The following is a 25,856-nucleotide window of genomic DNA, read 5'->3' on the forward strand; positions in this document are numbered from 1 at the left end:
TTTCTTTCTTGACGAAGGTATTGAGTTTGCTCAGGTCCAGAATTGGCCTCCAGTCCCCTGTCTTTTTTGGAACTAAAAGAACCTTGAGTAAGTTCGAATCCTCTTTGGTCCGCTGGGACTGGTTGGATGACTCTTCTTTCTAGCAGCTTTGGAATTTCTATAGCTGCAGGGCCTCGCAGATGGGCGGCACATCTGGGAGTCTTTTCTGGAATTGGGGGATAGGAAGGGTATTCTGTAGCCTCTGGTAACAACGCTTTTTACCCAGTTGTCTGATGTAAGACTTTGCCAGGCCTGAGGGTATAAAGCTAAGCGACCCCCAACTGCCTCCAGAGCAGGACAGTCGGGCCTCCTCTCAGGAGTGCTGGAAAGGTTTCCCAGGGGTGTATCCCTGTCACCTTGGTTTCTGCGGACCCCCTCTGCTGCCAGGGCGGCGTCTTTCACCTCTGCCCCCTCCTCTGCCTCTAGAGGGGGCGTCACCCTGTGTGCTTGGGAAAGAACCTTGGGGTTTTCGAAACCACATTTTTCCACCACGTTGCCCTTTGGGGTACGGTCTGGATGGGGTGGAAAAACGGACTCCGACAGCAGACAGAGTCTTTCCCGCTTGCTCACACCGGGTAAGGGTCTCCTTTACTTTGGGGCCAAAGAGAGTGGCACCATCAAATGGGGCGTTAGTAAAGGAAGACTTGAAGGCCTCCGCAAATGAACATAAGCGCATCCAGGATTGTCTACGAAGAGCAATCGCTGAAGCTGCTGCCCTACTCGATCCTTCGGCTGCGTATGAGATCAGCCTCATGGACGAGTTCGCAATAGATGTAAGGGTATTGAGATGTGCTGTAACCTTCTCTGAGACAGCGGCATCTGTAGTACCCAACTCTTTGATTAGATCCCTCTGTAGCCGTGTGAAATGGGTCAAATAGTTCAGGGATCGCATAGAAAAAGCCGCTGAACTAAAAATGCGCTTCCCATACCTGTCCATAGTCCTAGAATCTCTGTTAGGCGGATGGACAGATGAGGAAGATTCAGACATCTCCTTTTTCGTGGCCGCTGCCACCACCATAGCATCCACTGGCACTCCCTTTGTCAGATAAGCCTTATCCTGAGGGGCAGTAATATATTTGTTCGGCTTTCTAGGGACTGGCTCCACCGTGTCAGGCGTCTCCCACGCCCTTCGAGCAATCAGCTCCATCAACTCATCGAAGGGTGGAGTGACCCAGGAGGAGGAAGGGAGAGCACCGAATGCCTTCAGCAAGACTGACTCATCCTCAGAAGGGGGGAGGGATTGCCAATCACCTCTCTGCTTTAGGATCTCCAGGATGTCAGAAAAAGAGACATCCTCTGAGGGTGACTTTGGGGACCCTTCTGACTCATCCAAGTCAGTGTCCGATGTCAATGATTCTTGTGGAGAATCTAAATGTCTCCTCTTACACAATCTTTTCCTCGGAACTTCCTCGGGGGGGGCATCCGAAGAAGCCTCCGAGGAAGAGGGGGCACCCTCCAGGGGTGGCTGAGACACAGGTGCTCGACGCTTAGATGTAGCCGTGGGTGCAGAGGAGGATAATGGTCTTTTATGGGAAGGAGAAGCTGTTTCTGCTGATGTTGTCTGAGTAGACAACACCTTCCTCATGAGGTCGAAGGCCCCCGGGTCCCGAGTCGAGGTATCTCCCGGTTCCGAGGAAATCGGAAGAATCCCCGAGACAGGCACCGAAGACATCGACCCCGAGGACGGAGCCGAGTCGATCCGAGCCGAGGCCCCGAGAGGGAGCGTCGGAACTGAAACATCGGTCCGACTCTCAGTCCCGGACCCAAGGATGGATCTTCGGCTCCGAGACGCCAGTACCGGTTCCGACGGAGTCGAGTTGAACGGAGCCGACCGAGAAAAAGACGGTTCTGGCACCGAGGGCTCCACAATCACCAGATCAGCCTCTCCCGGCTCCGAAGACTGGATAGGTCTCGGAGGAGGAACAGGTGGAGATAAGGGAAGGCCTTCGAGTCTCGACACCAACTGGGAGGAGACAGAGATGAGCTTGGATAAGGCCGTATTCTCCATTAATTTCTGCACCACGCGGTCTACATCGGTGCCGGAGAGGGGCCTGGAAGAGCGCGTCGAAGGAATCGAAGACGGAGCCGACCTCATCAGTGCCGGGGGAGGGAGCTCCGTCACCAGTTCCAAGACTCGAGGCTCGGAAACTGACAACAGTTCAACACTCGGTCCCGAAGTCAGTGGAACCGGTGATCAAACTTTGACTAAAGAGCTCGGAGCCGATGACCTGGGCTCCGACGTCTTCGATTCCTTCGAGGACTTGGATGTCTGGTCTGATGTATCCAGAGCCTCTTGAAAAGCAGGCTTCAAAAGCCCCCTATCCATAAGTTTCCTGCGCCTATCTGTCATGACCCTTCCACTGAAAGAATGACAGATTGAGCAGTCTTCTTGCAGATGGAGAGGGCCAAGACAGTAGACGCAGGAACTATGATTATCAGTCACCGACATCTTCTGCCCACATTGGCAGTGTTTAAAGCCAGACTTAGCTTTCTCAGACATGTCACAAATTTAGGTACAGCTAACAGTGAAACAGTCAATAATATGTCTAGTCCAGTAATTTTGTCCAATCCAGAAAACTTCTTGTCAAATCCTGTAAAAAAAAAAAAGTCAATCCAGTAGTCAATCCAGTTAAAGGGTGGGGTAGGCCCCGAGGGAAAACTCTAATAAAGTATATAAAAAGACTTTATACGGAACCGAGAATTCCTCGAAACACTACTAACACACACACATAGTCACTTAAAGACAATTTTTTTAGAAAAAAATTTAGAAGAAATATAAGAAAATTATAAATCTTAGCTTAAGGTTGTTCGAGCTCATCAATCTGATGCGAACGTTGCAGCGGCAAACTAGATCTGAGGTAAAGGCAGAGGGGGATTGTGGGAGTTAGGTTGGTCTCAAGCTTCTTCTCGATGCAGAGCTTGCCAAGCGGCCGACACGGAGCCGAGGATCGGCTCCGAACCCAGGTGTAAGAACAAACGGCGAGATTGAACACTCTCACATACATAATTAAGAAAATACTTAACAGAAAAGAGATTACAAATAGTAGCCTAGGTGAGGCAGTATCAGTAAAACAAGGTATACAATTGGACATAGTGTATAGGTTTACAGAGATTGATAGCAGCAAATATGTACAACTAAAGATACATCTGGACTAAAATATACTTAGCATACAAGTTGACAGAAAATAACATCAAGTTATAGTTACACAAATTTTGTTGGTTAACAGAGTTCCCAGATGGGAACCTATAAGTTAATAATAATAAGAATACATAAATCAACAGTGAAGTCAAGGGTAGTAGTGTTAGTATGAAGAAAGGTTATCTAAGAGGAGTGGGAGAGAAGTTATACCACCAGTGGCTAGTTCTGCCACTCTTGTTCTGTTGTACCATGCTCAAAGCTATGTGCAGTTCACCTACAGCATGTCTTTGGAATGTGGCAGGAAACTAGGCACCCCAACCAAGAATGGAACCTCCTGCTTGAGGCAATAATTCTACCTGATGCACCACTGTGCTGAAGAATACATTTACAATATCATCAATACAGTACCTAGTAATCAGATAAAGAAGACCACAGTACTTGGAGCCAGACATACCAGGCTGGGTTCCAGATAGGAGATTATGTCCTGCATGGGTAGAAACATATTAACTGTTTCAAACAGAAAGCAGGAGAAGAAATGGTAAGGTGATGCTAATGGAAAAAAGGAACTCCTCTTAAGAGTACAAGATTGTGTCCATTGAAATGAGTAATCACACTACCAAAAACCATCCAAAATGTCAATAGTAGGAAGTGATCAGAAAAAGGGGGACCAGGCCACAAGGAATGAGAAATGACTTGTAAACTGCATGAGGAGGTGATAACAGCAATGAAGAACAATGACATGTGGAACCAGAAAATCTGGAAATTGTACTAGTCAATAAATGGAAATATGTAAAACTAAATCATGAACCCACAGACATTGCCAACATACTAGCAGACAGGTTCAGTGCAAACGTCACCCCCCTCTCCCCCCCTAAAGGAGAGATAACTATCCCAGCGGAGTGTAGCCTCCCAGACATCTCAAATGCGCAGGTGAAAGCTGCTCTCTCTAAAACTAAAAACACAGCATCAATGGGACCGGATGGTGTCCCCGGCTGTGTGCTACACAAGCTAAATGAAGAATTAAACCCGCACATAAGGCAGCTGTTTAATCTCAGCCTTACCACAGGATACGTGCCCAAGGAGTGGCGTACGGCAACTGTGGTCCCACTCCACAAAGGCGGTGCCTCTACGGACCCTGGTAATTACCGCCCCATAAGCATAAGTCTAGTCTGCAAAGCTATGGAGAGGATCATAATGGAGCTCATAAACAAAGATATAGGGGACTTGCAGACATTGGACCCGACCCAGTTTGGCTTCGTCAAGGGCAGATCATGCCTTTTGAACTTGGTCGACTTCTTCGAAACAGTCACCAAGGCCAATGATGAGGGAAAGGCAGTCCATACAGCCTACCTTGACCTTGCAAAGGCTTTCGACACAATACCCCATTCGGGTATTGTAGAAAAACTTACCAGCTTAAATGTAAACCCATATGTCACAAGATGGGTTGCAAACTGGCTTAAGGACAGAACCCACAGGGTTAGAGTTGCTGGCGCTATGTCAGACTCCAAGCCGGTCACAAGTGGTGTCCCACAGGGCTCGGTCCTTGGCCGCCTATTGTTCGGCATCTACTTCTCAGAAGTACAGGCCAACATGGGAGGACTTTGGCTGACAAAGTTTGCAGACGACTGCAAACTGGGCGCCATAGTGGAAAGTGCATTCAGAAGGGACTCACGGAAACAGATAGCTGGTGCCAGAGCCATGGCCTGAAGTTAAACGCCAAAAAATGTATAGTCATACCCTTCTGGAAAAACAAGGTAACCCCAAGCTACCATATAGGTGGCAACCAACTAAGCACAGAAGAGGTTATCAGGGACCTGGGGACCCAGGTTGACAGTGGCCTTTCTTTTGACACTCACGTTGCTAAAGTGGTTAGAAAGACCTTCTACATTGCCCACCTGATCATGAAGGGATTCAAATCCAGATCTAGTGAGGTCATTGTTCCCCTGTACTCTTCACTTATCAGACCAATGATCGAGTACAATGCCCCATTCGGGATGTATCTCACCCGACATCTGCAGCAATTGGAGAGACCCCAAAAGTTCCTCACCAAAAGGATAAAGGGACTCCAAAATCTGTCATATGCTGCCAGATTGAAGAAACTCCAGCTCTATTCAGTCGCATACCGTCTGCTCAGAGGTGACATGTGCCTGACATACAAGGCCATGTCCAACCCGGAATTAATGGACATGCTCCACCTCAAAAAATCCAAATCCACCAAAACCACTAGAGCAAGCGACTTAAACCTTAGCACGGATATAAATAGGACGTGCTGGAGGGATAGATTTATCACTCAGAGACTCCCTATGCTGTGGAATAAAATCCCGGTCCATGTGAGGCAGAGCACCTCGCTGGCTCTTTTCAAGAGAAATCTTGACCTGTGGATGGGAGATCGTAGGTTTACCCCGGGAATCATCTCTGTGTCACTGCTGGACAGAGGCACAACAAACTAATGGGCACAATATTTTTTCATATAAGGGGTGGCATAAGCCACAAAACTTTGGGCTAGGCTTATAAATGCCTTAGGGCAGATAGCCTAGTATAAACCTATGAACCTATAAGGGAACAGGAAGAGACAATGAACTGTGTTCAGTAAAGATTAACACAAGATATGCCATAATGAAACCAGAAACAACCAAAAAGCCATGCAAAACATCAAAGCAACAGAGACTATTGTAACACAAAATCCATGGCAAATGGAAACTGCACCAGGCAGTGAAGGCAGGAAACAGATCCTAAAAGGGAAAAACAGACAAGAATATCAACTGCTGACACAGACAGACAGGGAAAAACTAGCATACTTGACACATTAGATGGATGCAAATCTGACATTTTCCTAAATCAACATATCTAAGAATGACATCTGGAATTATATCCAACATCACTCAGACAGAGGGGAACCATAAACCACACCAACCAGCCAATCCACAAATCATGCTAAAAGTAATTACATGCTGAACAGCTTTGCAGCATGGAGAAGAAAACATAATAGTATATAAACTCATAAATAAGACTGCACTGTGCAGCAAAGGACAATCGGGAAATTCTAACTATCCAGCTAAGGAACATAATGCACAGTGCTACCGTACACCAAAAACATATCTGGGCACAAATGAGAGAGGTTATGGCTGATTCGAAGTTATTCTCCAAATCAGCAAATTGTATTTATTTTCTGCTGCACAACAGAAGGTCTACATCAGTGCTGTCTTTTTAGTCATTATGCAGCAAAAATGTGCTAATTCTTTATACATATAACATAATACAAAATGTCTATGTGATGTCTATGTGACTGCATGAATAATGTGTCCTTTCTGCCAAACACTTTGCTAACCATTATATGGTATGGTTCACAACTACGCACAATGCCTGGCTGTAAATCACTTCCTTAGTTAGAACACAGTCTACTATCAAGTAAGTGTTACTAAATAACTTAACCTTAGTAAAGGAAAAATGTAGGTAGAAGGGTTCTTACTGGTAGCTATGCATAATCATTAATAACATTTCATCAATAAGCAGGAACATATTAAACAAATGCAGATCTCATTCTGTTGCGTGACCACACTTATATGAACATCTTTTGGTTGAAGAATGAATCAGACAGATGTTTCACTGCTTAAAGTGCTTCAAGGTCAAGATCTGTACAGTTTTCAGCAGAGCCAGTGTAGTAATAAGCAAAGTTTCTATCACAGCTTGACTCAAACACAGCAACGGGCATCCTAACATGTTTCTATTTTACACTGCTTTTTATCATTTAAGCAAGCAAACCTTGGATATGCAAGCATTTCCCAGCATACATAGATGTATTAGTTTTAGAGTAAAAACAACTTTCAGTGATTACTTACTGGTACATCTCCTTCTCAAAGTACACTAGCACTTTGCAAATCCCACCTTGCTTCTATTTGTTTTTAAACTGACACCTCATTTAGTGAAAGAGTCTGCTATGCTGAAAGTAGTTTATTCTGCTTTGACATTTTTAAAATTAAAATTCGCGAAAGGGACTAAATTCCCTTTTACGACTTTCATACTGATAACAAAAACAGAATTTCTTCTACCAAAAACAGAAAAGTGTTACAGGGACTTAATACAAGACACATACAAATCCATCATGCTGAAGCATTTGTTAAAGTGACTGTGTAACTGTGCACTTTTAGAAGGGCGCACACAGTTGTAAACAAATGCCCTACTTTCATACTGATTAGGATGAGCTAGAGGTGCAACTACAAAATGTTTTCTTTTGCTAACAGGTAGTGATCAGATGACAGCTCTTCTCTATTATTTCTAGGACTCCTTTCTAACAACTTACAGTAAGAATGAGACACTTTGCTTTTGTACAGATTGCTTACTAAAGCTGATACTGTGGGTAACATTAGTTTACTACAAAAGATATCCACATTTACATTCATAACAATTAATAAAATTGTTTCAGAACAGAGACCCACCAATCAACAAATTTAGAAAAGTATTTCCTTTCATGTGTTACATTTCATTAAAATATTTCTAGTCATGTAAAATAAAGCATATCACAGCCACATAAAATTTACTGCAGCATCTAATGTTAGGCAAGAAGGTGCTTATAAAGGAATTAATTCTGTCTCTCCCACTCTCTAATATATACATATTTATACATAATATATATATAGTATGTGTGCGTGTGAACCATCAAGACTATAAATAAAACAAGACAAAACCAAAAGCATGCGCATGAGACTCAGTGCACAGTTCAACCAAGAACACGAACAACAATCCAAAAATGAACCAGCACACAGCAGAAAACGGCTAAATAGTCATTTATTGTAGATAATTATTCCAAGAACATACCGGTTTTGGCTATATGTAGCCTTCTTCAGTGTGAATAATTACAAAAATAGATAAATGACAACACCAACCTGATGTGACCTTTATATACACAAATGTATTAATATAACAAGATGTCTTAAAGACATATCCCCTAAACTGAAGCACATTCAATATGCATATATCAAAAACAAAAAATCAATAAGATTATATTCAAATTCACCTACTGTGCTAAAAGCACTATTATATTGATATGGGAGATATATGCAATATTAGATATGTGATAATAGACATATTATAATGCAAAAGAAATGTATATAATAATGTAGGGGAAATATGTATGTTATAATGCATAAAACAGTAGGCTGGCAATATTATTCCAGTTCATTTAATCCAGGCTTGAAAAGAGCCCCTAACCTGGTGATCCAAGTTGATTCCATATTGTTAAGTCTATCGTGCCAACCTGCTTTAAAGTTTCTATGCATGGAAATCTTGTCAATGATAATAAATTTAAATTGTGCAGTGGGATGACTGATAGTGTGTTTGTATAAGGCATTGGACAACCTTCAATTTCTAATAGCGCTGAGATGTTCACTGATTCTCAGTTTTAAAGGTCTGGATGTCTGGCCAACATAAAATGAAGAACAGGTGCATGTCGCTAAATAGATGACCCAATCTGAACTGCAGTTGCCAAAAATATTAATCTGATAAACCTTAGAAGTGTTTCTACTAGAGAATTCTTTAGTTTTCAAAATATATTCACAGGCACTGCAGTGTCCACATGGGAAACAACCAACCAAAGGATCCCCAAAAAGTGTAGTTTGAACTGTGGTGACAGGTTTGTATCTTTTGTAGTGAGTCAATTGAGATTGAATAGTACGACCCCTACGATATGAGAACGCACATTTATCTGGTAATATCTCATTTAGATATTCATCAGCCTTCAAAATGTCCCAATGTTTGTTAATGATCTCCCTGAATCTGGTTGTGTTGTTACCAAAAGTGGTAACCAGCCTGATTGGCTGAGCAATATTTGGTTTATCCTCCTTATTATGCCGTTTGTATTGTAATAAAGCGGAACATGGTGTCTCTTTGGTCTGGTCATAAGTTTTGGAAATATGATATTTAGAATATCCACGACCTACAAGCCTGTTGGACAAATCCTGGGCACATGTTTTATAATCCTCATCAGATGAACAGATGCGTTTCATGCGTAAAAATTGGGATTTCGGAATGTTTCGGGTGGTGTGACGGGGATGAAAACTGGAAACATGTAACAATGTATTAAATTGCGGGAACTTTCTATGCACCTTAGTAACAAGTGTGTGATCTTCCTGTCTACAAACTACTGCATCCAGAAACACAATTTCCTGATATTTAATGTTCAAAGTGAATTGAATCTCCCATGGATTGTTGTTTAAATATTTAACAAAATGAAAGGCCTGTGTCTTATCGCCCCGCCACACCATCCAACAATCATCTAAATATCTTCGCCAGATATCCAAGTTGTTAATAAACAGATTATGATTAGAATCATATATAAATGATTGCTCAAAAAATCCCATAAATAAATCAGCATATATGGGGGCAAAAGAAGCCCCCATAGCCGTGCCTTTGATCTGCCAATAGGCCTGTCCCTCAAAGTAGAAGATATTTTTGCTTAGTACATATTCAGTAAGTGTCAAGATGAAATTATTAAAACCAGTGGTATATAGTTGCGACTTATCCAACCAATAGGAAATAGCAGAAATGCCAGCATCATGGGGAATGCTCGTATAAAGAGATAAAACATCAAGTGTACATAACCACCAGTCTGCATCCAACTGTGAATCCTGAATAATGTTTAAAAATTCAGTTGTATCCTGTAACCTAGATCTGACATTAGGTAATAATGGTTTAAGGTAATAAGTAAGGAAAGCCGAAAGTGGTTCAGTTAAAGAGCCTCTCCCCGAAACAATAGGCCTCCCAGGGGGGTTGGTAGGATTCTTGTGAATTTTTGGAAGAAGATATAGATATTGAGCAATGGGCTCAGCTACTTTAAGTTGTTTGCAAACATATTCACTAATAATACCTTCATCCACAGCTAAATCCAAAAAAGAATCTATGTGTATCTTGAAATTAGATGTTGGATCAACAACCATTTTGATGTAAAATCTACCATCAGATAATTGCTTCAAAGCTTCAGCTCGATACATATGATGGTCCATAACAACAATATCACCCCCCTTGTCAGCTGGAATGATGACAATATCATGGTTTTGTTGAAGTTCTTGTAACGCTATTTTTTCTGCTAGAGTAAGATTATGTTTAATAGTGGGTTGGTATCTAGTCGAAAAAGGTAAATCCTTGATGACACATTCCTTAAAAATAGCAACATGTTTGTCCATTGGTGGTTGGAAATGTGACTTACCGAATTTGAAACCAGAAGGTCTTTGAGAAGAATCATTATCTGAAAAAAAATTTTTTGAGATTAACCAGTCTACAAAAGTCATGAATATCTTGGACCAAACTATGTACATTATTCACTGTTTCGCAATATTCTGCAAAAGAAGTTGTAAATGACACATCCTCCGCCACAGATTATGATGCTCCTTCCTACCAGGGTTCCCCAGCCGCCAAAAGGAAGCAATCAGACCCTTTAGGTGTCACAGATGGAGGAGTGGCAGAAAGCACAGAAACAGGCACACAAAGTTTACAACTTCTTTTACAGAATATTGTGAAACAGTGAATAATGTACACAATATATCTTTTTTTGAATTATCTTCTGTACAAAATAAAGTATTGAACAAAGGCCTCAATTTTGTCCCGACTTCATCTATCCCTGAACATAGTTTGGTCCAAGATATTCATGACTTTTGTAGACTGGTTAATCTCAAAACATTTTTTTCAGATAATGATTCTTCTCAAAGACCTTCTGGTTTCAAGTTCGGTAAGTCACATTTCCAACCACCAATGGACAAAAATGTTGCTATTTTTAAGGAATGTGTCATCAAGGATTTACATTTTTCGACTAGATACCAACCCACTATTAAACATAATCTTACTCTAGCAGAAAAAATAGCGTTACAAGAACTTCAACAAAACCATGATATTGTCATCATTCCAGCTGACAAGGGGGGTGGTATTTTTGTTATGGACCATCATATGTATCTAGCTGAAGCTTTGAAGCAATTATCTGATGGTAGATTTTACATCAAAATGGTTGTTGATCCAACATCTAATTTCAAGATACACATAGATTCTTTTTTGGATTTAGCTGTGGATGAAGGTATTATTAGTGAATATGTTTGCAAACAACTTAAAGTAGCTGAGCCCATTGCTCAATATCTATATCTTCTTCCAAAAATTCACAAGAATCCTACCAACCCCCCTGGGAGGCCTATTGTTTCGGGGAGAGGCTCTTTAACTGAACCACTTTCGGCTTTCCTTACTTATTACCTTAAACCATTATTACCTAATGTCAGATCTAGGTTACAGGATACAACTGAATTTTTAAACATTATTCAGGATTCACAGTTGGATGCAGACTGGTAGTTATGTACACTTAATGTTTCATCTCTTTATACAAGCATTCCCCATGATGCTGGCATTTCTGCTATTTCCTATTGGTTGGATAAGTCGCAACTATATACCACTGGTTTTAATAATTTCATCTTGACACTTACTGAATATGTACTAAGCAAAAACATCTTCTACTTTGAGGGACAGGCCTATTGGCAGATCAAAGGCACGGCTATGGGGGCTTCTTTTGCCCCCATATATGCTGATTTATTTATGGGATTTTTTGAGCAATCTATTTCTTTTACCTTTTTTATTTTCACCTTATCATACTTCTTGATAAGATATGTCAAAATGTGGTGAAAATGTTATACATAATGAGTTTGAACGTGTTTTTATTATATATACATATAGATTTTTTATACATAATTTTAATCTACACATTTTAAATATACCATCATTACTATTTATATATTTAGCAATTTAAACACATTCCTTAAATAAAAAATTTCTTAATATGTCCCTTCATAATGCTATTTTTTGTGTTGCTTCTCATGCTGTTTTTAAAAAACTGTCTTGAAAGTTGTGTTCCACATTTTATATTTCATATATTCAACAAAATAGCTCGAATTATTAATTCATGAATTTATAATATTTACTATTTATTTATCTATTTATTTACCAACATTTAACTTTTAACATGTAAAATAAATCAAGTTTTGAAAACTTCCTATAAGAGCTAATATTTATCTTATATGAAATCTTTCATGAAACATTTCACGATAAATTACTGTTTCATTTTCATTCATTCATCCATTTATTTATGTCTAGGCAGAAAACATGCAGTCAGATTTAGCGTTAGCCTGACAGTTGCATTATTAAGAACATTAATATTTAACATGCCATTCAGTCCCCCTTTTTAAGTTAGTTTACCATATGGATTTATTAATATACTTATTTATTTATTTATTTCTGTGCAGGCAACAAATATGTAGCCAGATTTAATGACGGATTTAATGCTGGATTTATACTTGATTTATATTTGCTTTGTTCTGGATATTTTGATTATTCTGAATATTAGTACTCTATGCAAACATTGTTATTTATTTATTCATTGCAGACAAATACACAGCTAAATTCAATGCTGGATTTATATTTGACCAATATTTGCTTTGTTCTGAATATTTTCACTATTAGCATTTTATGTAAACATTGTTATGTATTTATTTATTCCTATTGTCTAAATGGATAGTACACAACATGATGCATCTAAGTTTTTTCCCCAACAAATGCTTTTAAAAATGTTTGCTTTTTACAAATGTTCTTTTAAAAAAACACCCGATCAAGCTGCAAGCTCTAGTAGCATAATTAATTGTTTAATTATTTAATGAGTTAATTGATGCTGATAAACTTGGCGCCCTTTTTCAAAGCCTATGTATAAAAAGAAGATTTTGTTTTACTTTCATTGTCTGATGAAGCGTAGTAGTTGCTACGCGAAAGCGCTCACGTTTTAAATAATAAAATTTTGGTTTTATTATACTCTTACTCTGCCTTCGTACTGAAATTTACTGAATTTTTTCCATTGATGTGGCTTCATTTGAAAGAAACTTTCCAGTGACTGTTGGATAGTCCACATTTAACCTTGGTTGGTTACGTTTTCCTGTGGTGAGAGAACCTGGTTTTAACTTCATTTTTTGAGCAATCATTTATATATGACTCTAATCATAATCTGTTTATTAACCACTTGGATATCTGGCGAAGATATTTAGATGATTGTTGGATGGTGTAGCGGGGCGATAAGACACAGGGCTTTGATTTTGTTAAATATTTAAACAACAATCCATGGGAGATTCAGTTCACTTTGAACATTAAATATCAGGAAATTGTGTTTCTGGATGCAGTAGTTTGTAGACAGGAAGATCACACACTTGTTACTAAGGTGCATAGAAAGTTCCCGCAATTTAATACATTGTTACATGCTTCCAGTTTTCATCCCCGTCACGTCACCCGAAACATTCCGAAATCCCAATTTTTACGCATGAAATGCATCTGTTCATCTGATGAGGATTATAAAACATGTGCCCAGGATTTGTCCAACAGGCTTGTAAGTCGTGGATATTCTAAATATCATATTTCCAAAACTTATGACCAGACCAAAGAGACACCACGTTCCGCCTTATTACAATACAAACGACATAATAAGGAGGATAAACCAAATATTGCTCAGCCAATCAGGCTGGTTACCACTTCTGGTAACAACACAACCAGATTCAGGGAGATCATTAACAAACATTGGGACATTTTGAAGGCTGATGAATATCTAAATGAGATATTACCAGATAAATGTGCGTTCTCATATCGTAGGGGTCGTACTATTCAATCTCAATTGACTCGCTACAAAAGATACAAACCTGCCACCACAGTTCAAACTACACTTTTTGGGGATCCTTTGGTTGGTTGTTTCCCATGTGGACACTGCAGTGCCTGTGAATATATTTTGAAAACTAAAGAATTCTCTAGTAGAAAAACTTCTAAGGTTTATCAGATTAATATTTTTGGCAACTGCAGTTCAGATTGGGTCATCTATTTAGCGACATGCACCTGTTCTTCATTTTATGTTGGCAAGACATCCAGACCTTTAAAATTGAGAATCAGTGAACATCTCAGCGCTATTAGAAATCGAAGGTTGCCCAATGCCTTATACAAACACACTATCAGTCATCCCACTGCACAATTTAAATTTATTATCATTGACAAGATCTCCATGCATAGAAACTTTAAAGAAGGTTGGCACAACAGACTTAACAATATGGAATCAACTTGGATCACCAGGTTAGGGGCTCTTTTCAAGCCTGGATTAAATGAACTGGAATAATATTGCCAGCCTACTGTTTTATGCATTATAACATACATATTTCCCCTACATTATTATATACATTTCTTTTGCATTATAATATGTCTATTATCACATATTTAGTATTGCATATATCTCCCATATCAATATAATAGTGTTTTTAGCACAATAGGTGAATTTGAATATAATCTTATTGATTTTTTGTTTTTGATATATGCATATTGAATGTGCTTCAGTTTAGGGGATATGTCTTTAAGACATCTTGTTATATTAATACATTTGTGTATATAAAGGTCACATCAGGTTGGTGTTGTCATTTATCTATTTTTGTAATTATTCACACTGAAGAAGGCTACATATAGCCAAAACCGGTATGTTCTTGGCATAATTATGTACAATAAATGACTATTTAGTCGTTTTCTGCTGTGTGCTGGTTCGTTTTTGGATTGTTATAAATAAAACAAGACCAAATAAGCTGACTGTACTTCACACTAGTCAAATGCATCAGTATCTACACACAGTTATATTAAAACATTGACATTTTCTTATAAAATACAATATATATATATATATATATATATATATATATATATATATATATATATATATATGGATTCACTTCAGAAGCTCGAAATACTGAAATCTCGAATTTCAGTATCTCGAGCCCAAGAAGCCGAATCCACACGACGACGAAAACTGAAAACAGCAAAATTCAAAACCTCGAATACCAGAGGTTTTGAATTTCGTGGTACTACTACACACACACACACACACACACACACACACACACACACACACACACACACACATACACACACACACACACACCATCCTCCACACAAACACGCAATCTCTATACTACATGAAAGCAGGGGGGGCAAGCCCCCCAAACACCCCCTACTTAAATATTCTCACTCTGAGGTCGCACTACAAACAAACACACACAAAGCACCACCACACAAGCTACATTCTCCTCGCACACACACATCACAGCAACAAAACACACTGGTACACACCACAGTCCCTACCCAAACCCCTTAACACACACACACACACACACACTTACCTGAATACATGACTACAGTGGAAGTTTAGAAGCACGGAATTCAAAACCTCCGGTATTCGAGGTTTTGAATTTTGCGCTTCTAAATTTTTTGCTGTTCTGTGGATTCAGCTTCTTGGGCTCGAGATACTGAAATTCGAGATTTCAGTATTTTGAGCTTCTGAAGTGACTATATATATATATATACACACACACACAGAGAAAAACATCCTCAACAAACAAAACAAAAACAAATACTAATAAATGGGACAGAGCAGGTGTACTGCTGAATCTACTGATAAACAGACTACCAGAACTTCAACAACCAAAAAGAAAATGCAAAGGAGAGTCAACTAAATCAAACCTGAACATTGGCAGAATAGGAAAGCTACAGAGGAAAAGTCTGTTCAAATGACAAGCAAGCTTTAGTAAAAATTGTGGCTATGTCACTGTAGAGAGGAAAAACAGAAAAAGAGGCTGTCGATTACACCATTTATTGAATGCTGAATGGTCAGACTACATGCACATTCAAAAGCATTTATGGTAAGTCTCCAGCACCTAATAGAAAAAAAAAACATAAGGTGGTCCACAACCAGACTGTTAATACTTAAAAGAAATAATGAAACACTTCCTGGGAAAAAAAGTCTTTAACTTAGAAGATCAATGGGAATGAGAGGAATTGCTTTCTGCTGATAAGCACATTACTGGAACTTCAAACGAAAAAAGTAAATGGAAAATTAGTAAATCAAGATTAAACACTAGCAAAACAGCTGCAACGGGAGAGCATGCATGATACATCACACATGATTTACGCTTTCAGCCCAACTTTTTCATGGACTTTTAAAAGTCACTCAGTAAACCATGTCTGATATATTTAGTGCATATGCTTCTGCTGCTGTAGTCTAATTGAACAGTGTTCAGTTGTCAAGCTGAATTTTAACAGAAAGTAGTGGCTATATACCTGTAGAGAGATATCAGAAAAAGGAGTTGCAAATTACATTTACAGATTGCTGAATGACCAGACTACGTGCACACTTAATTCTAGGCGTCTACAGCCCTTGTTAATAAAATAACAGTGTTATTCATAATATTTAAACACAATAATGCCAACATGTGCGGCAAAAAAAATAAACAAGCTTTCCTCTTAGAAGGTCCATACAAAGGAGAAGAATTGCTTTATACTCTTTCATAAAAACAACTACGTTCAGCAACTGATCACTGAAAAAGAAGTTTCTGCTCCCATGGGTGTTTTATGGACACAATAAATAGAGCAAACAGAAGGGAGGTGTGCATAATTACAAAAAGGGTGTTACACGGGTGAAAACATCTGAGAGGGCATGTTTTTAAGTGCTTGAAAACTGATGGGCGACTTGTCGGAGTTCTGCACGAGCGCGAGACCCAATCTTTTAGAAATATGGCTAGCGGTACAACCTCACCGATCAAAAGCATGAAAATTAATGCACCCGACTGTCTGAATCATTCATTTATGTGGTTAGATGGACAAACAGGGGAGAAAAATGCATCAGAAAGCAGCTAACATTCAGATTATCCTGCAGTTGTCATTTAAAATTTCTTTTCAAAATAACAGAGATGCAAAATTCACTTATCTGACAATGAAAAAATTTGCAGAAAAATCTAAATTTCCACCATCTAATGTCTTGTTTTTTACACATAACTTAAATTTGGAGAAGCAAAGCCTGTATCTTACCTTATTTCTCTACTTTACCGCCTACTATACTCCCTCCATCTCTCTTCAAACTCTGCTGACCCATAACAGCTTTCACACTGTTTTAATTGATGGACAGGAATTCTTTGATTCCAGCCATACTGTACATGCATATGGAATAGTAATTAACTTCCTATCTTTTACGTCACTGTTGATATACATGCATTCGGTCTCTAAATTTATTTTATGCTCACTGTCTTTGTAATTAATATTCTGTGTAAGTTTACAAAGGCTTGTACTTGAGACTCTGTATACTCGTGTACACTGTTGTTTGTATTTCATACTGACTACTGTATTATAATGATTGCAAGCTTTGTTACTACATGTGGAGCTTTTCTCCCTGGGTCTCTGCTGAAAATGGGCTTCTGGCACATTCAGACACTACCCGGTTAACAAATGTAATAAATAAATATTGAAAGCTGACAGGCAACTTATGTTTTTTTGGAAGGAAATTAATAATTTTATGCAAGTATTACAGTCTGATAATTTTAATCTTACTAAATCTTTAAATCTGTTAAATGCTCTAATTTCCGGTAACATTCATAAATTACAGAAATTTCTTCTTTGGGGTATATTAGCAATTGCTAGAAAAGTAGGAACTAAAAATTAGAAGAACGAAGCTACAGCCTCAACTAAGGAATTTATTAACGTTACTAAAGTTGTTTGTTAACATGAAATAAGAACTATTAAGATAAGAACCACCAGAATCACTTCTAATTAGAACTGCTGGTTGAAGTGAAATACTTTGTTAGAGAAATACAATTATTGTATATATACAGATTAAATAGCTAGTAACTGATAATATCACAGATAATTTGGTACTGACATATTTATAAATAGTTATTTGCTGTTTTAATATGTTGAGTTTTTCTTGCTGATTTATGTTGTTCTTATGTTAAAAGCTTAATAAAATATTAAAAAAAGAAAAACAAATCTAAATTTGTTTCTCTAGTCCCTCGAGCTCAGAGGACATGCCATTATTTCAAATGGCTGCAATATGTTCTAATGGATTCACCAGGAGGAAGGGATTATGGATAGGACGAAACTCAAGTTTATGAGTTCACTGCTGTCACAAGACAGCACCAAAGGCACCAGTCTTGTTCCAGTGCTTAAACAGGAGCTAAGAAATCATGTTCTTCTATTAACTTTTTAATGGAATTGGAGTAATATGTAAAAAGTGTCCCTAATTTTGACCTTTGTGCTCCCATTATTTTTGGGTTTGTCCAGAATTCTTCACCAAAAAATTTGAGAGGTATGCCTGGTTTAAGGGGAGACCACATAAAGAAAAAAAGTATTTATTTATTTTGGACATTTTGAAAGGATGGTGCCCATTTTTAGCAGAGGCCCATGGAGAAAAATTCCACAATAAAGTTATTGCAAACTCTACAAAATAATAAATCATAGGTATTATTACAATGGCTTCATCATAATGTAAAAATAAACATATGAACACCCATTTATTTAGGGTATTAGAGCAAGACAATGTTCATTTAGTGGATTAGAATGTCATTTTTGAGAGAAAATGAAAGAATACAGTGAGGCAGAAAAGATGAATTCTACCTAGCATATATTACAGACACAATTTACATTGTTTTCAAAAGGCCATAGAAAGATCCTATAGGACTACTAAGTAAATAACCCAGGGCTGGAAGACCTGAGCTGAAAAAGTAAAAAAAAAAATGTGACAGAGTTGATAATTCAAAAGTAGGAAAAAAGTACAGTTGTGTAGACTTACCATAAATGTAGAAGTTCAAGTGTATTCACTGTTGCAGTCATTACATTTGGGTTATCTGCTTGCAGTAGCCCTCAGTCAGCCTGATTAACAGAGTCTTGGGTCCTGCGTTGGATGCAGTCCCTTCGTCCATGACGTCAGGTCGTTGGGGGTATAAAACTTGCAGCCAATGCCATTACATCACTTTTTCTTGCCCCAGATGTCAGGTGCCCCCCCCCCCCAATGGGAAGCAATTAAATCTATAATTACAAGGATATACCTCCAACAAAAAAGCAAATACACCAAAAAGCTTTTTGAGCATAGTAAGGGAGAGTAGAGGTATAGCCAAAAGAAGAAAAGTGGCTGGAGGGAGGGTAACCAGAACTGCAACAGTGAAACACACTCAAACATCTACATTTATGGTAAGTGTACACAACTGTGCTATGTTCTTCGTGTTTCACTGTTGCAGTCATTACACTTGGGTAGATTCCCAAAGCTAAGGTTGGGAGGAGGAATTTAAATAGGACCAGCTATAAGACCCTGCAAGACTGCAGTGGCAAAGCCAGCTCTGGATTTAGAGAAAAGTGGCAAATGATAATGCTTGGTGAAAGTATGTACAGAACTCCAGGTAGCAGCTTCTAGGATGTCCATGGTAGGAATGCCCCTGAGAAAGGTGTGGAGGTAGATGCAGCCCTGGTTGAATGGGGTCTGATGCCCTGTGGTATAGGTTTTCCATGGTGCTTATAGCAGAAATTAATGCAGTGGCCTATCAATTTTGAAATAGCTTTCCCCTCTGTCCCTGCAGCAAATGCCACCAGCAGTTGTTCAGATTTCCTTTGAGGTTTAGTCCTGTCCAAGTAAAATCTAAGTCGTCTGTGCACATCTAAGGAGTGCAGTATCTGTTCCCTTTTGTTCTGTGGGTTAGGAAAGAAGGTAGGAAAATGAATGGACTGATTAAGTGCCACACTGGATACCACCTTGGGCATGAAGGAGGGATTGGTTCTGAGGGACACCCTGTCCAGATGAAAGATGATGAAAGGCTCCAATGCCATAAGGGCCTGTCATTCAGATACGCTTCTTGCAGAAGTGATTGCTAAAAGGAAATCTGTTTTCCAGGAAAAGAATTTCAAATATGCAGTTGCAGCTGGCTCAAAAGGCGGAAGAGTGAGTTTCTCCAAGACAAAGTTAAGGTCCCAGGTTGGAGTTGGAACTCTCCTTGGTGGCCTTAAATTTTTGGCCCCTCTGAGGAACTGCTTGAGCAGCGGGTGAGAGAAGACATGAGGCTCTGTGTGCTGGAATGAGCTGAAATGGCTGAGGCATGAATTTTGATGGAGGAAAAGGACAATCCCTTATGAAGCATCTCAGTCAAGTATTGCAGAATCTGAGGTAAACTGGGCACTACTGCACTCATCCCTTGAGATTGATTCCAGGCACAAAATCTTTTCCATTTTGCAGCATATGATTTTCTAGTACTAGGCCTCCTTGCCTCTAAAATGATATCCATCACTGATTTACTGAGGGATGGTAAAGGAGCGATTAGGTAATTAGCCAGACTCCTAGGTTCAGGGTTTGCAGCTGAGGGTGCAGAATCTGGTTCTCCTGCTGAGACAACAGGTAAGGAGTCTGAGGCAGGTGCCATGGGGCCAAGAGTGACACACTGTGCAAGAGGGGGTACCAGTGTTGGCGTGGCCAGTCTGGTGCAATTAAAAGCGTCCTTGGCTTGTCCTGTTTGATCTTTAGTAGTACCTTGGAGAGCAGAGGCAGAGGAGGAAAGGCATAAACTGATAGGTTTTTCCAGCTGAAGGATAGAGCTTCCACTTTCCAAGCTAGCTTGTGGGTAATCCTTGTGGAAAATTTGTCCAATTGATGGTTCTGGGGGGAGGCAAACAGGTCCACATCTGGGATCCCCCACTTGCTTGTCATCATGTTGAAAATCCTTGGTTCCAGTTTCCACTCGTGTGGGTCCATGAGGTTTCTGCTTAGTCCGTCTGCCAGTGTATTTAGTTTTCCTGGCAGGAATTGAGCTTGTAGATTCACTTGGTACCTCAAGGTTGTGTTCCACAATGCCATGGCTAGTCTGCAGAGGAGGTAAGACTGTGTACCCCCTGCTTGTTTATGTACCACATGACAGTGGTGTTGTCCGTCTTTACCATTAGTTGTCCTGGAAGAATGTGGACCTTGAAGGCTGTCAGAGAATTCTGTACAACTAACATTTCCTTTTGATTTATGTGCAGGTGCATTTGACTTGGGTTCCATTTGCTCTGAATGCACTTCCCTGCCAGGTGAGCCCCCCATGCATAGCCTGATGCATCTGTTGTTAAGGTTTGGGCGGCAGGGGGTAGTGTGAAGTGTAGTCTCCTGTTTTGGTGGCAGGTCTCTGCCCACAAAAGGAACTCTAGGCGTAGGCAAGGTATGATAGGAGTCATTGCTTCTAGATCCTGTGAATGTTGACACCATAGGCTTTTGAGATACCATTGTAGTTTCCTCATATGCAGCCTTGCATATGGAATTAGAAGAATGCAGGAGGCCATGAACCCCAAGGCTTGCAATATTTGCCTTGCAGATAGCTGGGTTTTTTTGGCCACTTGTCTGAAGTAGGTTGTCAAATGAATCCGTTTCTCTGGGGTGAGAAAAGTAATCTGGGAAGCTGTACTCAAGCTTGCTCCCAGGAATATAATTTGTTGACAGGGTACCAGGTGTGATTTCGTTTCGTTTATGGTGTACCCCAGACAAGTCAGCACCCTTTGAACAAAGGCCAGATGATTCAAAAGTATGTCCTGGCTTTCTGCCTGAATTAGACAATCATCCAGGTATGGGTATATTTGAATACTTCTTTGCCTGCAAAATGCAATGACTGGAGCTAGGCACTTTGTGAATACCCTGGGAGCAGTACATAAGCCAAAGGGCAGTGCAGAGAACAGATAGTGCATGTAGCCTGCTTTGAAGTGTAGGTGTCTTCTGCAAGACTCCCTGACAGGGATGTGCAGGTATGCTTTTAAGACTATTTCTTTTAAGTCTAGTGTTGCCAACCATGCATCTTTGCCGAGCATAGGAAGCAACTGGTGAAGAGTCAGCATTTTGAATTTTGGAATCACCAGAAAGGTGTTTAGAGTAGAAAGGTCCAGGATAGGATGCCATGTATTGCCTTTTCTGGGTACCAGGAAAAGTCTCAAATAGAAACCTTGTCCCTTTTCCTCTTCTGATACCAACTGAATAGCCCCCATGCTTAAGAGAGAGAGAACTTGATTTTGGGTCTCTGCCCACTGATTTGGGGGTAGATCTGGCCACCTGCTTGGTGTTGGTAACGTGTGGAAGTGAAATCTGTATCCTTGGAACACTATATTTAAAACCCATTAGTCCTGGGTAATGAGTTCTCAGTTTCCGGCCTACAGACCAATCTTTCTGCCTAAAGGAGCATTCAGTTGGGAAGTGCTTGAAAGTTTTAAAAGCAAGTCATTGAGACAGTTTTCCATAGGGGGGAGTCTTACTACTCCCAGATTTGGGTGCGGAAGTCCCCCACTGCTTAGTCTTGTGTGTCCCCTGGGACTAAATCTGGGGTTTCTGCTGTGTCTGGGTTTGGCTTGAGAAGGTCTGGAAGGGGCTGGAAAGGACCAATTCTTAGAGGGCCAATGCCTACTAAATCTAGGAGGCTGAACTTGCAAGAAATCTTTAACAGTTGGCATAGATTTAGCTTTATCTCTCATCTTTTTAAGAACTTACTCAGCTTTGTTGCCAAACAGGCAGTCCTGATTTAAGGGATCATCCAGCAGTTTAGCTTTAACATGATCAGGCAAAGATTGCTCCTTAAGCCAAGCATGCCTTCTGAGTACTGACCCAGTAACAGCAGCCCTGCAAGAGGCCTCAGCCTGTAATGAATCAAATCTACAATGCAAAGTATGTTTACCAACCTGTTCAGCAGAATGCATTAAATCCTGTAATTCTTTATTTTCAGCACAGTCAGGAATCAACATAATTTTCTGTTTAAGCAACCCAATAACATGTTGTTACTTTAACATATGAAACTGGCAGTTTAAAGCCCTAATGGTTAAGGTTGCAGAAGTGTAAACCTTCTTACCCCATCTATTCAGCGCCCTGGAGTCTCTATAAGAAGGGGTACGATTTTTAGCAGTAGAAGCCTTAATGCCCTTGGGTCCCTGTGAAATAGTCTCTGAATCCGCAATAGGATTTTTAAAAAGAAACTTGTGTGAATCAGGAACCCTGTAATATCTGTCAGGTTTTCTGGGAGCAGGAGGCAAAGAATCAGGGGCCAAACTAGATTCCAAAAAGGCATCATCAACAATGTGTAGTACAGGAGGTATAGCTAAAGGCCTATGCTGAGGCAGGAGTAAGAAATCCCTAAGCTTATTTTTTGAATCAGAACAATCCTGGCTTTCCCAGTGGAAATGCTCCCTTAGTATGTAAGGTTTCACCAAAAGAAAAATCCTCTGGAGGGGAAGCAGAGGGAATAGAGTCCTCTGCATCAGAATCCTCATAACTAGATAAGGGCAAATCCAGATCATCAGAAGAATCAGAAAAATCAGAATCCTGGTCAGAAAATTCATAAAAACTTCAGTCCTAGGTCTTTTAGAAGGGGGAGGTTGGCTTCCCCTGATTAAAGTTATAAGATCTTCAGCCATTCTTATTTGTTTTTTAGGCAGGCGTCGGTTTCTTAGGCATGGTTCGAGATTTAGGCCTAAATGAAGAAGGAGGTGTCAGTTTAATATGCAAGTCCGTAGGCCTGAATACACCCTCAGAAGCCGGTGCCTGCACAGCGGCTCCAGACCCATCCAAGGTAGAGACATCCACAGCTTCCACCAGTTGAAGCATCTCGCTGCATACCAGACTCTGAATAAGGTCTCAGTAGAGGCCTGCGAATCAGAAGTAGTGGGTATCAGGGGCTGCAAAAGCGCCTCAGTGAGTACCAGCAAACTGTCGACTGGCTTAGGAGAAGCGTCGCTGGCAGCTTTGGACCTAGGCGGCCTGTCTGTCTATCTTTGCGTTTTTTTCAGAATCCCGGTAGTTGGATGGCTAACCGACGATATTTCTGGATAATTAAACCAAGAACCGAAATAATTAGATGTGAAAATATACAGACGACGAATAGTGTGCTGATTAAATAAAGTACAAAACCGACAGCAAGGTATGTCGTGGTCAGGGCCCAGGCAAGGAATACAGTACGAATGAAAATCTTTGTGAGATATTTGCTTTCCACAAGTAATGCAATTATTAACCTTTACTGACATCGGTAAGGAGCAAGAAAAAGTTTCCCCAACGGGGTACTTAACTTTAGTTGAAGACTTTGGTTCTGAAACTCGAAAACGACAATTTCAGGAGTCAGCCGACTGGCACTTGCAAACTGCTTCTGCTTCGGGCACTGCACAGCAAGAAAGACTGATGTAATGGCATTGGCTGCATGTTTTATACCCCTGACGACCTGACGTCATGGAAGAAGGGACAGCATCTGACGCAGAACCCAAGACTTTGTTAATCAGGCCGGCTGAGGGCTACTGCAAGCAGATAACCCAAATGTAATGACTGCAACAGTGAAACATGAAGATCATCAAAAGATTAAAAAAAAATAAAGTTATTAAGGGTACAAGCAGTGAGTCAGATTCACTGGCAATAAGGAAAGTTCATAGATCAGTGGAGGTACTTCTACAAAATAAGTTAATTAGCGGTAACAGAAGGTAGCCATAGTCACTAGAAGCACAGAAGGAACAAAAAGACCTAAGATATTGAAAACAATGAATGTAAACAGACCATTATCTTTGTAAGAAAGATACTTTTAAAACACATTAAAATTATCGGATTAATTTATATAGGAGATCCTTCAAACTGACAACTAACATCAAAGTGAAAAAAAATCAACAGCGTTACGGTTGAGACACACAGACAGTATTTCTAAAACAGAAGTTCTCAATCAACATACTCTGAAAAGATGACCACAGCATAGTAAGATGTTCTAACCCGAACACAGGAATAAAAAAACATTACTTTTACATGGTAAGCTATACTGAAACACCACAAATAAAATATATATATTGAGCCTGAAGTAAGCAGAATACTGCCATTTATACTTACATTAGCCATCGAATGCCTCTCCTCGACAATTCTTGATAGAGTAACAAATTGCTGGCTACTTCACATGCATAGCATATTAAACCAGTTATAATCTGAAAATAAATGCCAAAGTGTGGTTATTAAAATACTATTACAGATGTCTTAGTTAGATGAGAATAACACTTTTAAAACAGCAGCGTGGTAATCTGAAAATAAAAGCCAAAGTGCGGTTATTAAAATATTATTACAGATGTCTTAGATGAGAATAACACTTGTAAAATAGCAGTGTGGTAAATAAAATGTCTAGGAAACCCATGCAGTTACCTGTTTTTCAAATTCTACTTCAGATTGGAAGAAACAGAAGTCAGACTTTCTGCAGACACACTCCCTATCAAATTTAACTCCAAAAACACTACCCCACAAGGAAAGCCACCAATTCAGGTTATGACCAGCTGTGCTTTTGCATACAGACACAGTTGCTGCATGTAAGGTCAAACATCAAATGAAAGGACTGATCCCATGTTCAGTAATTACAAATATGGTGTCACCAGTTTCCTTACCAGAAGCATACTGTACTAATATTCCTGCTTCTATACATCAAGTACCATTCTTCAGTAGAACCTACTGAACACATATTTCTACATAATTAGCAAAACAAAAAAACTGAAATCAAAACATAAAATATCTGAAAACTAATGCAACAGTCATGTTTACATCTGTCTGTCTATCTGCTGACAAGGAAATTCTGAACTGAGGCAAAGTTCCAGGGAAAAAAGCTCTTTAGTAAACCAAGTACAGCATGCTCTATGTTAGCAAAACATATAAGTTCTAGGTACTAGAAAATACAGTACAATAAGACTATGTGCCTTACATTCAAGAGTCTAGCTCATGTTGTCATTTATTAAGATCAACAGCCCTGTGGTCCACTTCTTCCTTCTTTTTCTTCCGGCTTTTCCCAGTTAGGGGTCGCCAGGACAAAAAACAAGCACCAGAAGT

General features: G+C 39.7%; 1 protein-coding gene across 3 annotated transcripts in view; it reads right to left on the reverse strand.

Moving 5' to 3' along the window:
• TBK1 (TANK binding kinase 1) overlaps positions 1-25,856 on the reverse strand; it is a 3,544,425-nt gene that overhangs the window by 1,387,412 nt on the left and 2,131,157 nt on the right. For all 3 annotated transcript variants that reach the window (XM_044088041.1, XM_044088040.1, XM_044088042.1), the window contains exon 11: positions 24,882-24,973. In XM_044088041.1, the coding sequence (XP_043943976.1) occupies positions 24,882-24,973 (92 nt within the window). The remainder of the gene's footprint in view (positions 1-24,881; positions 24,974-25,856) is intronic.

This window comes from Protopterus annectens, chromosome 11.part0 (assembly GCF_019279795.1).
Source record: "Protopterus annectens isolate FY-2018-M chromosome 11.part0, PAN1.0, whole genome shotgun sequence".
In the NCBI taxonomy this organism is placed as follows: Eukaryota; Metazoa; Chordata; order Ceratodontiformes; family Protopteridae; genus Protopterus; species Protopterus annectens.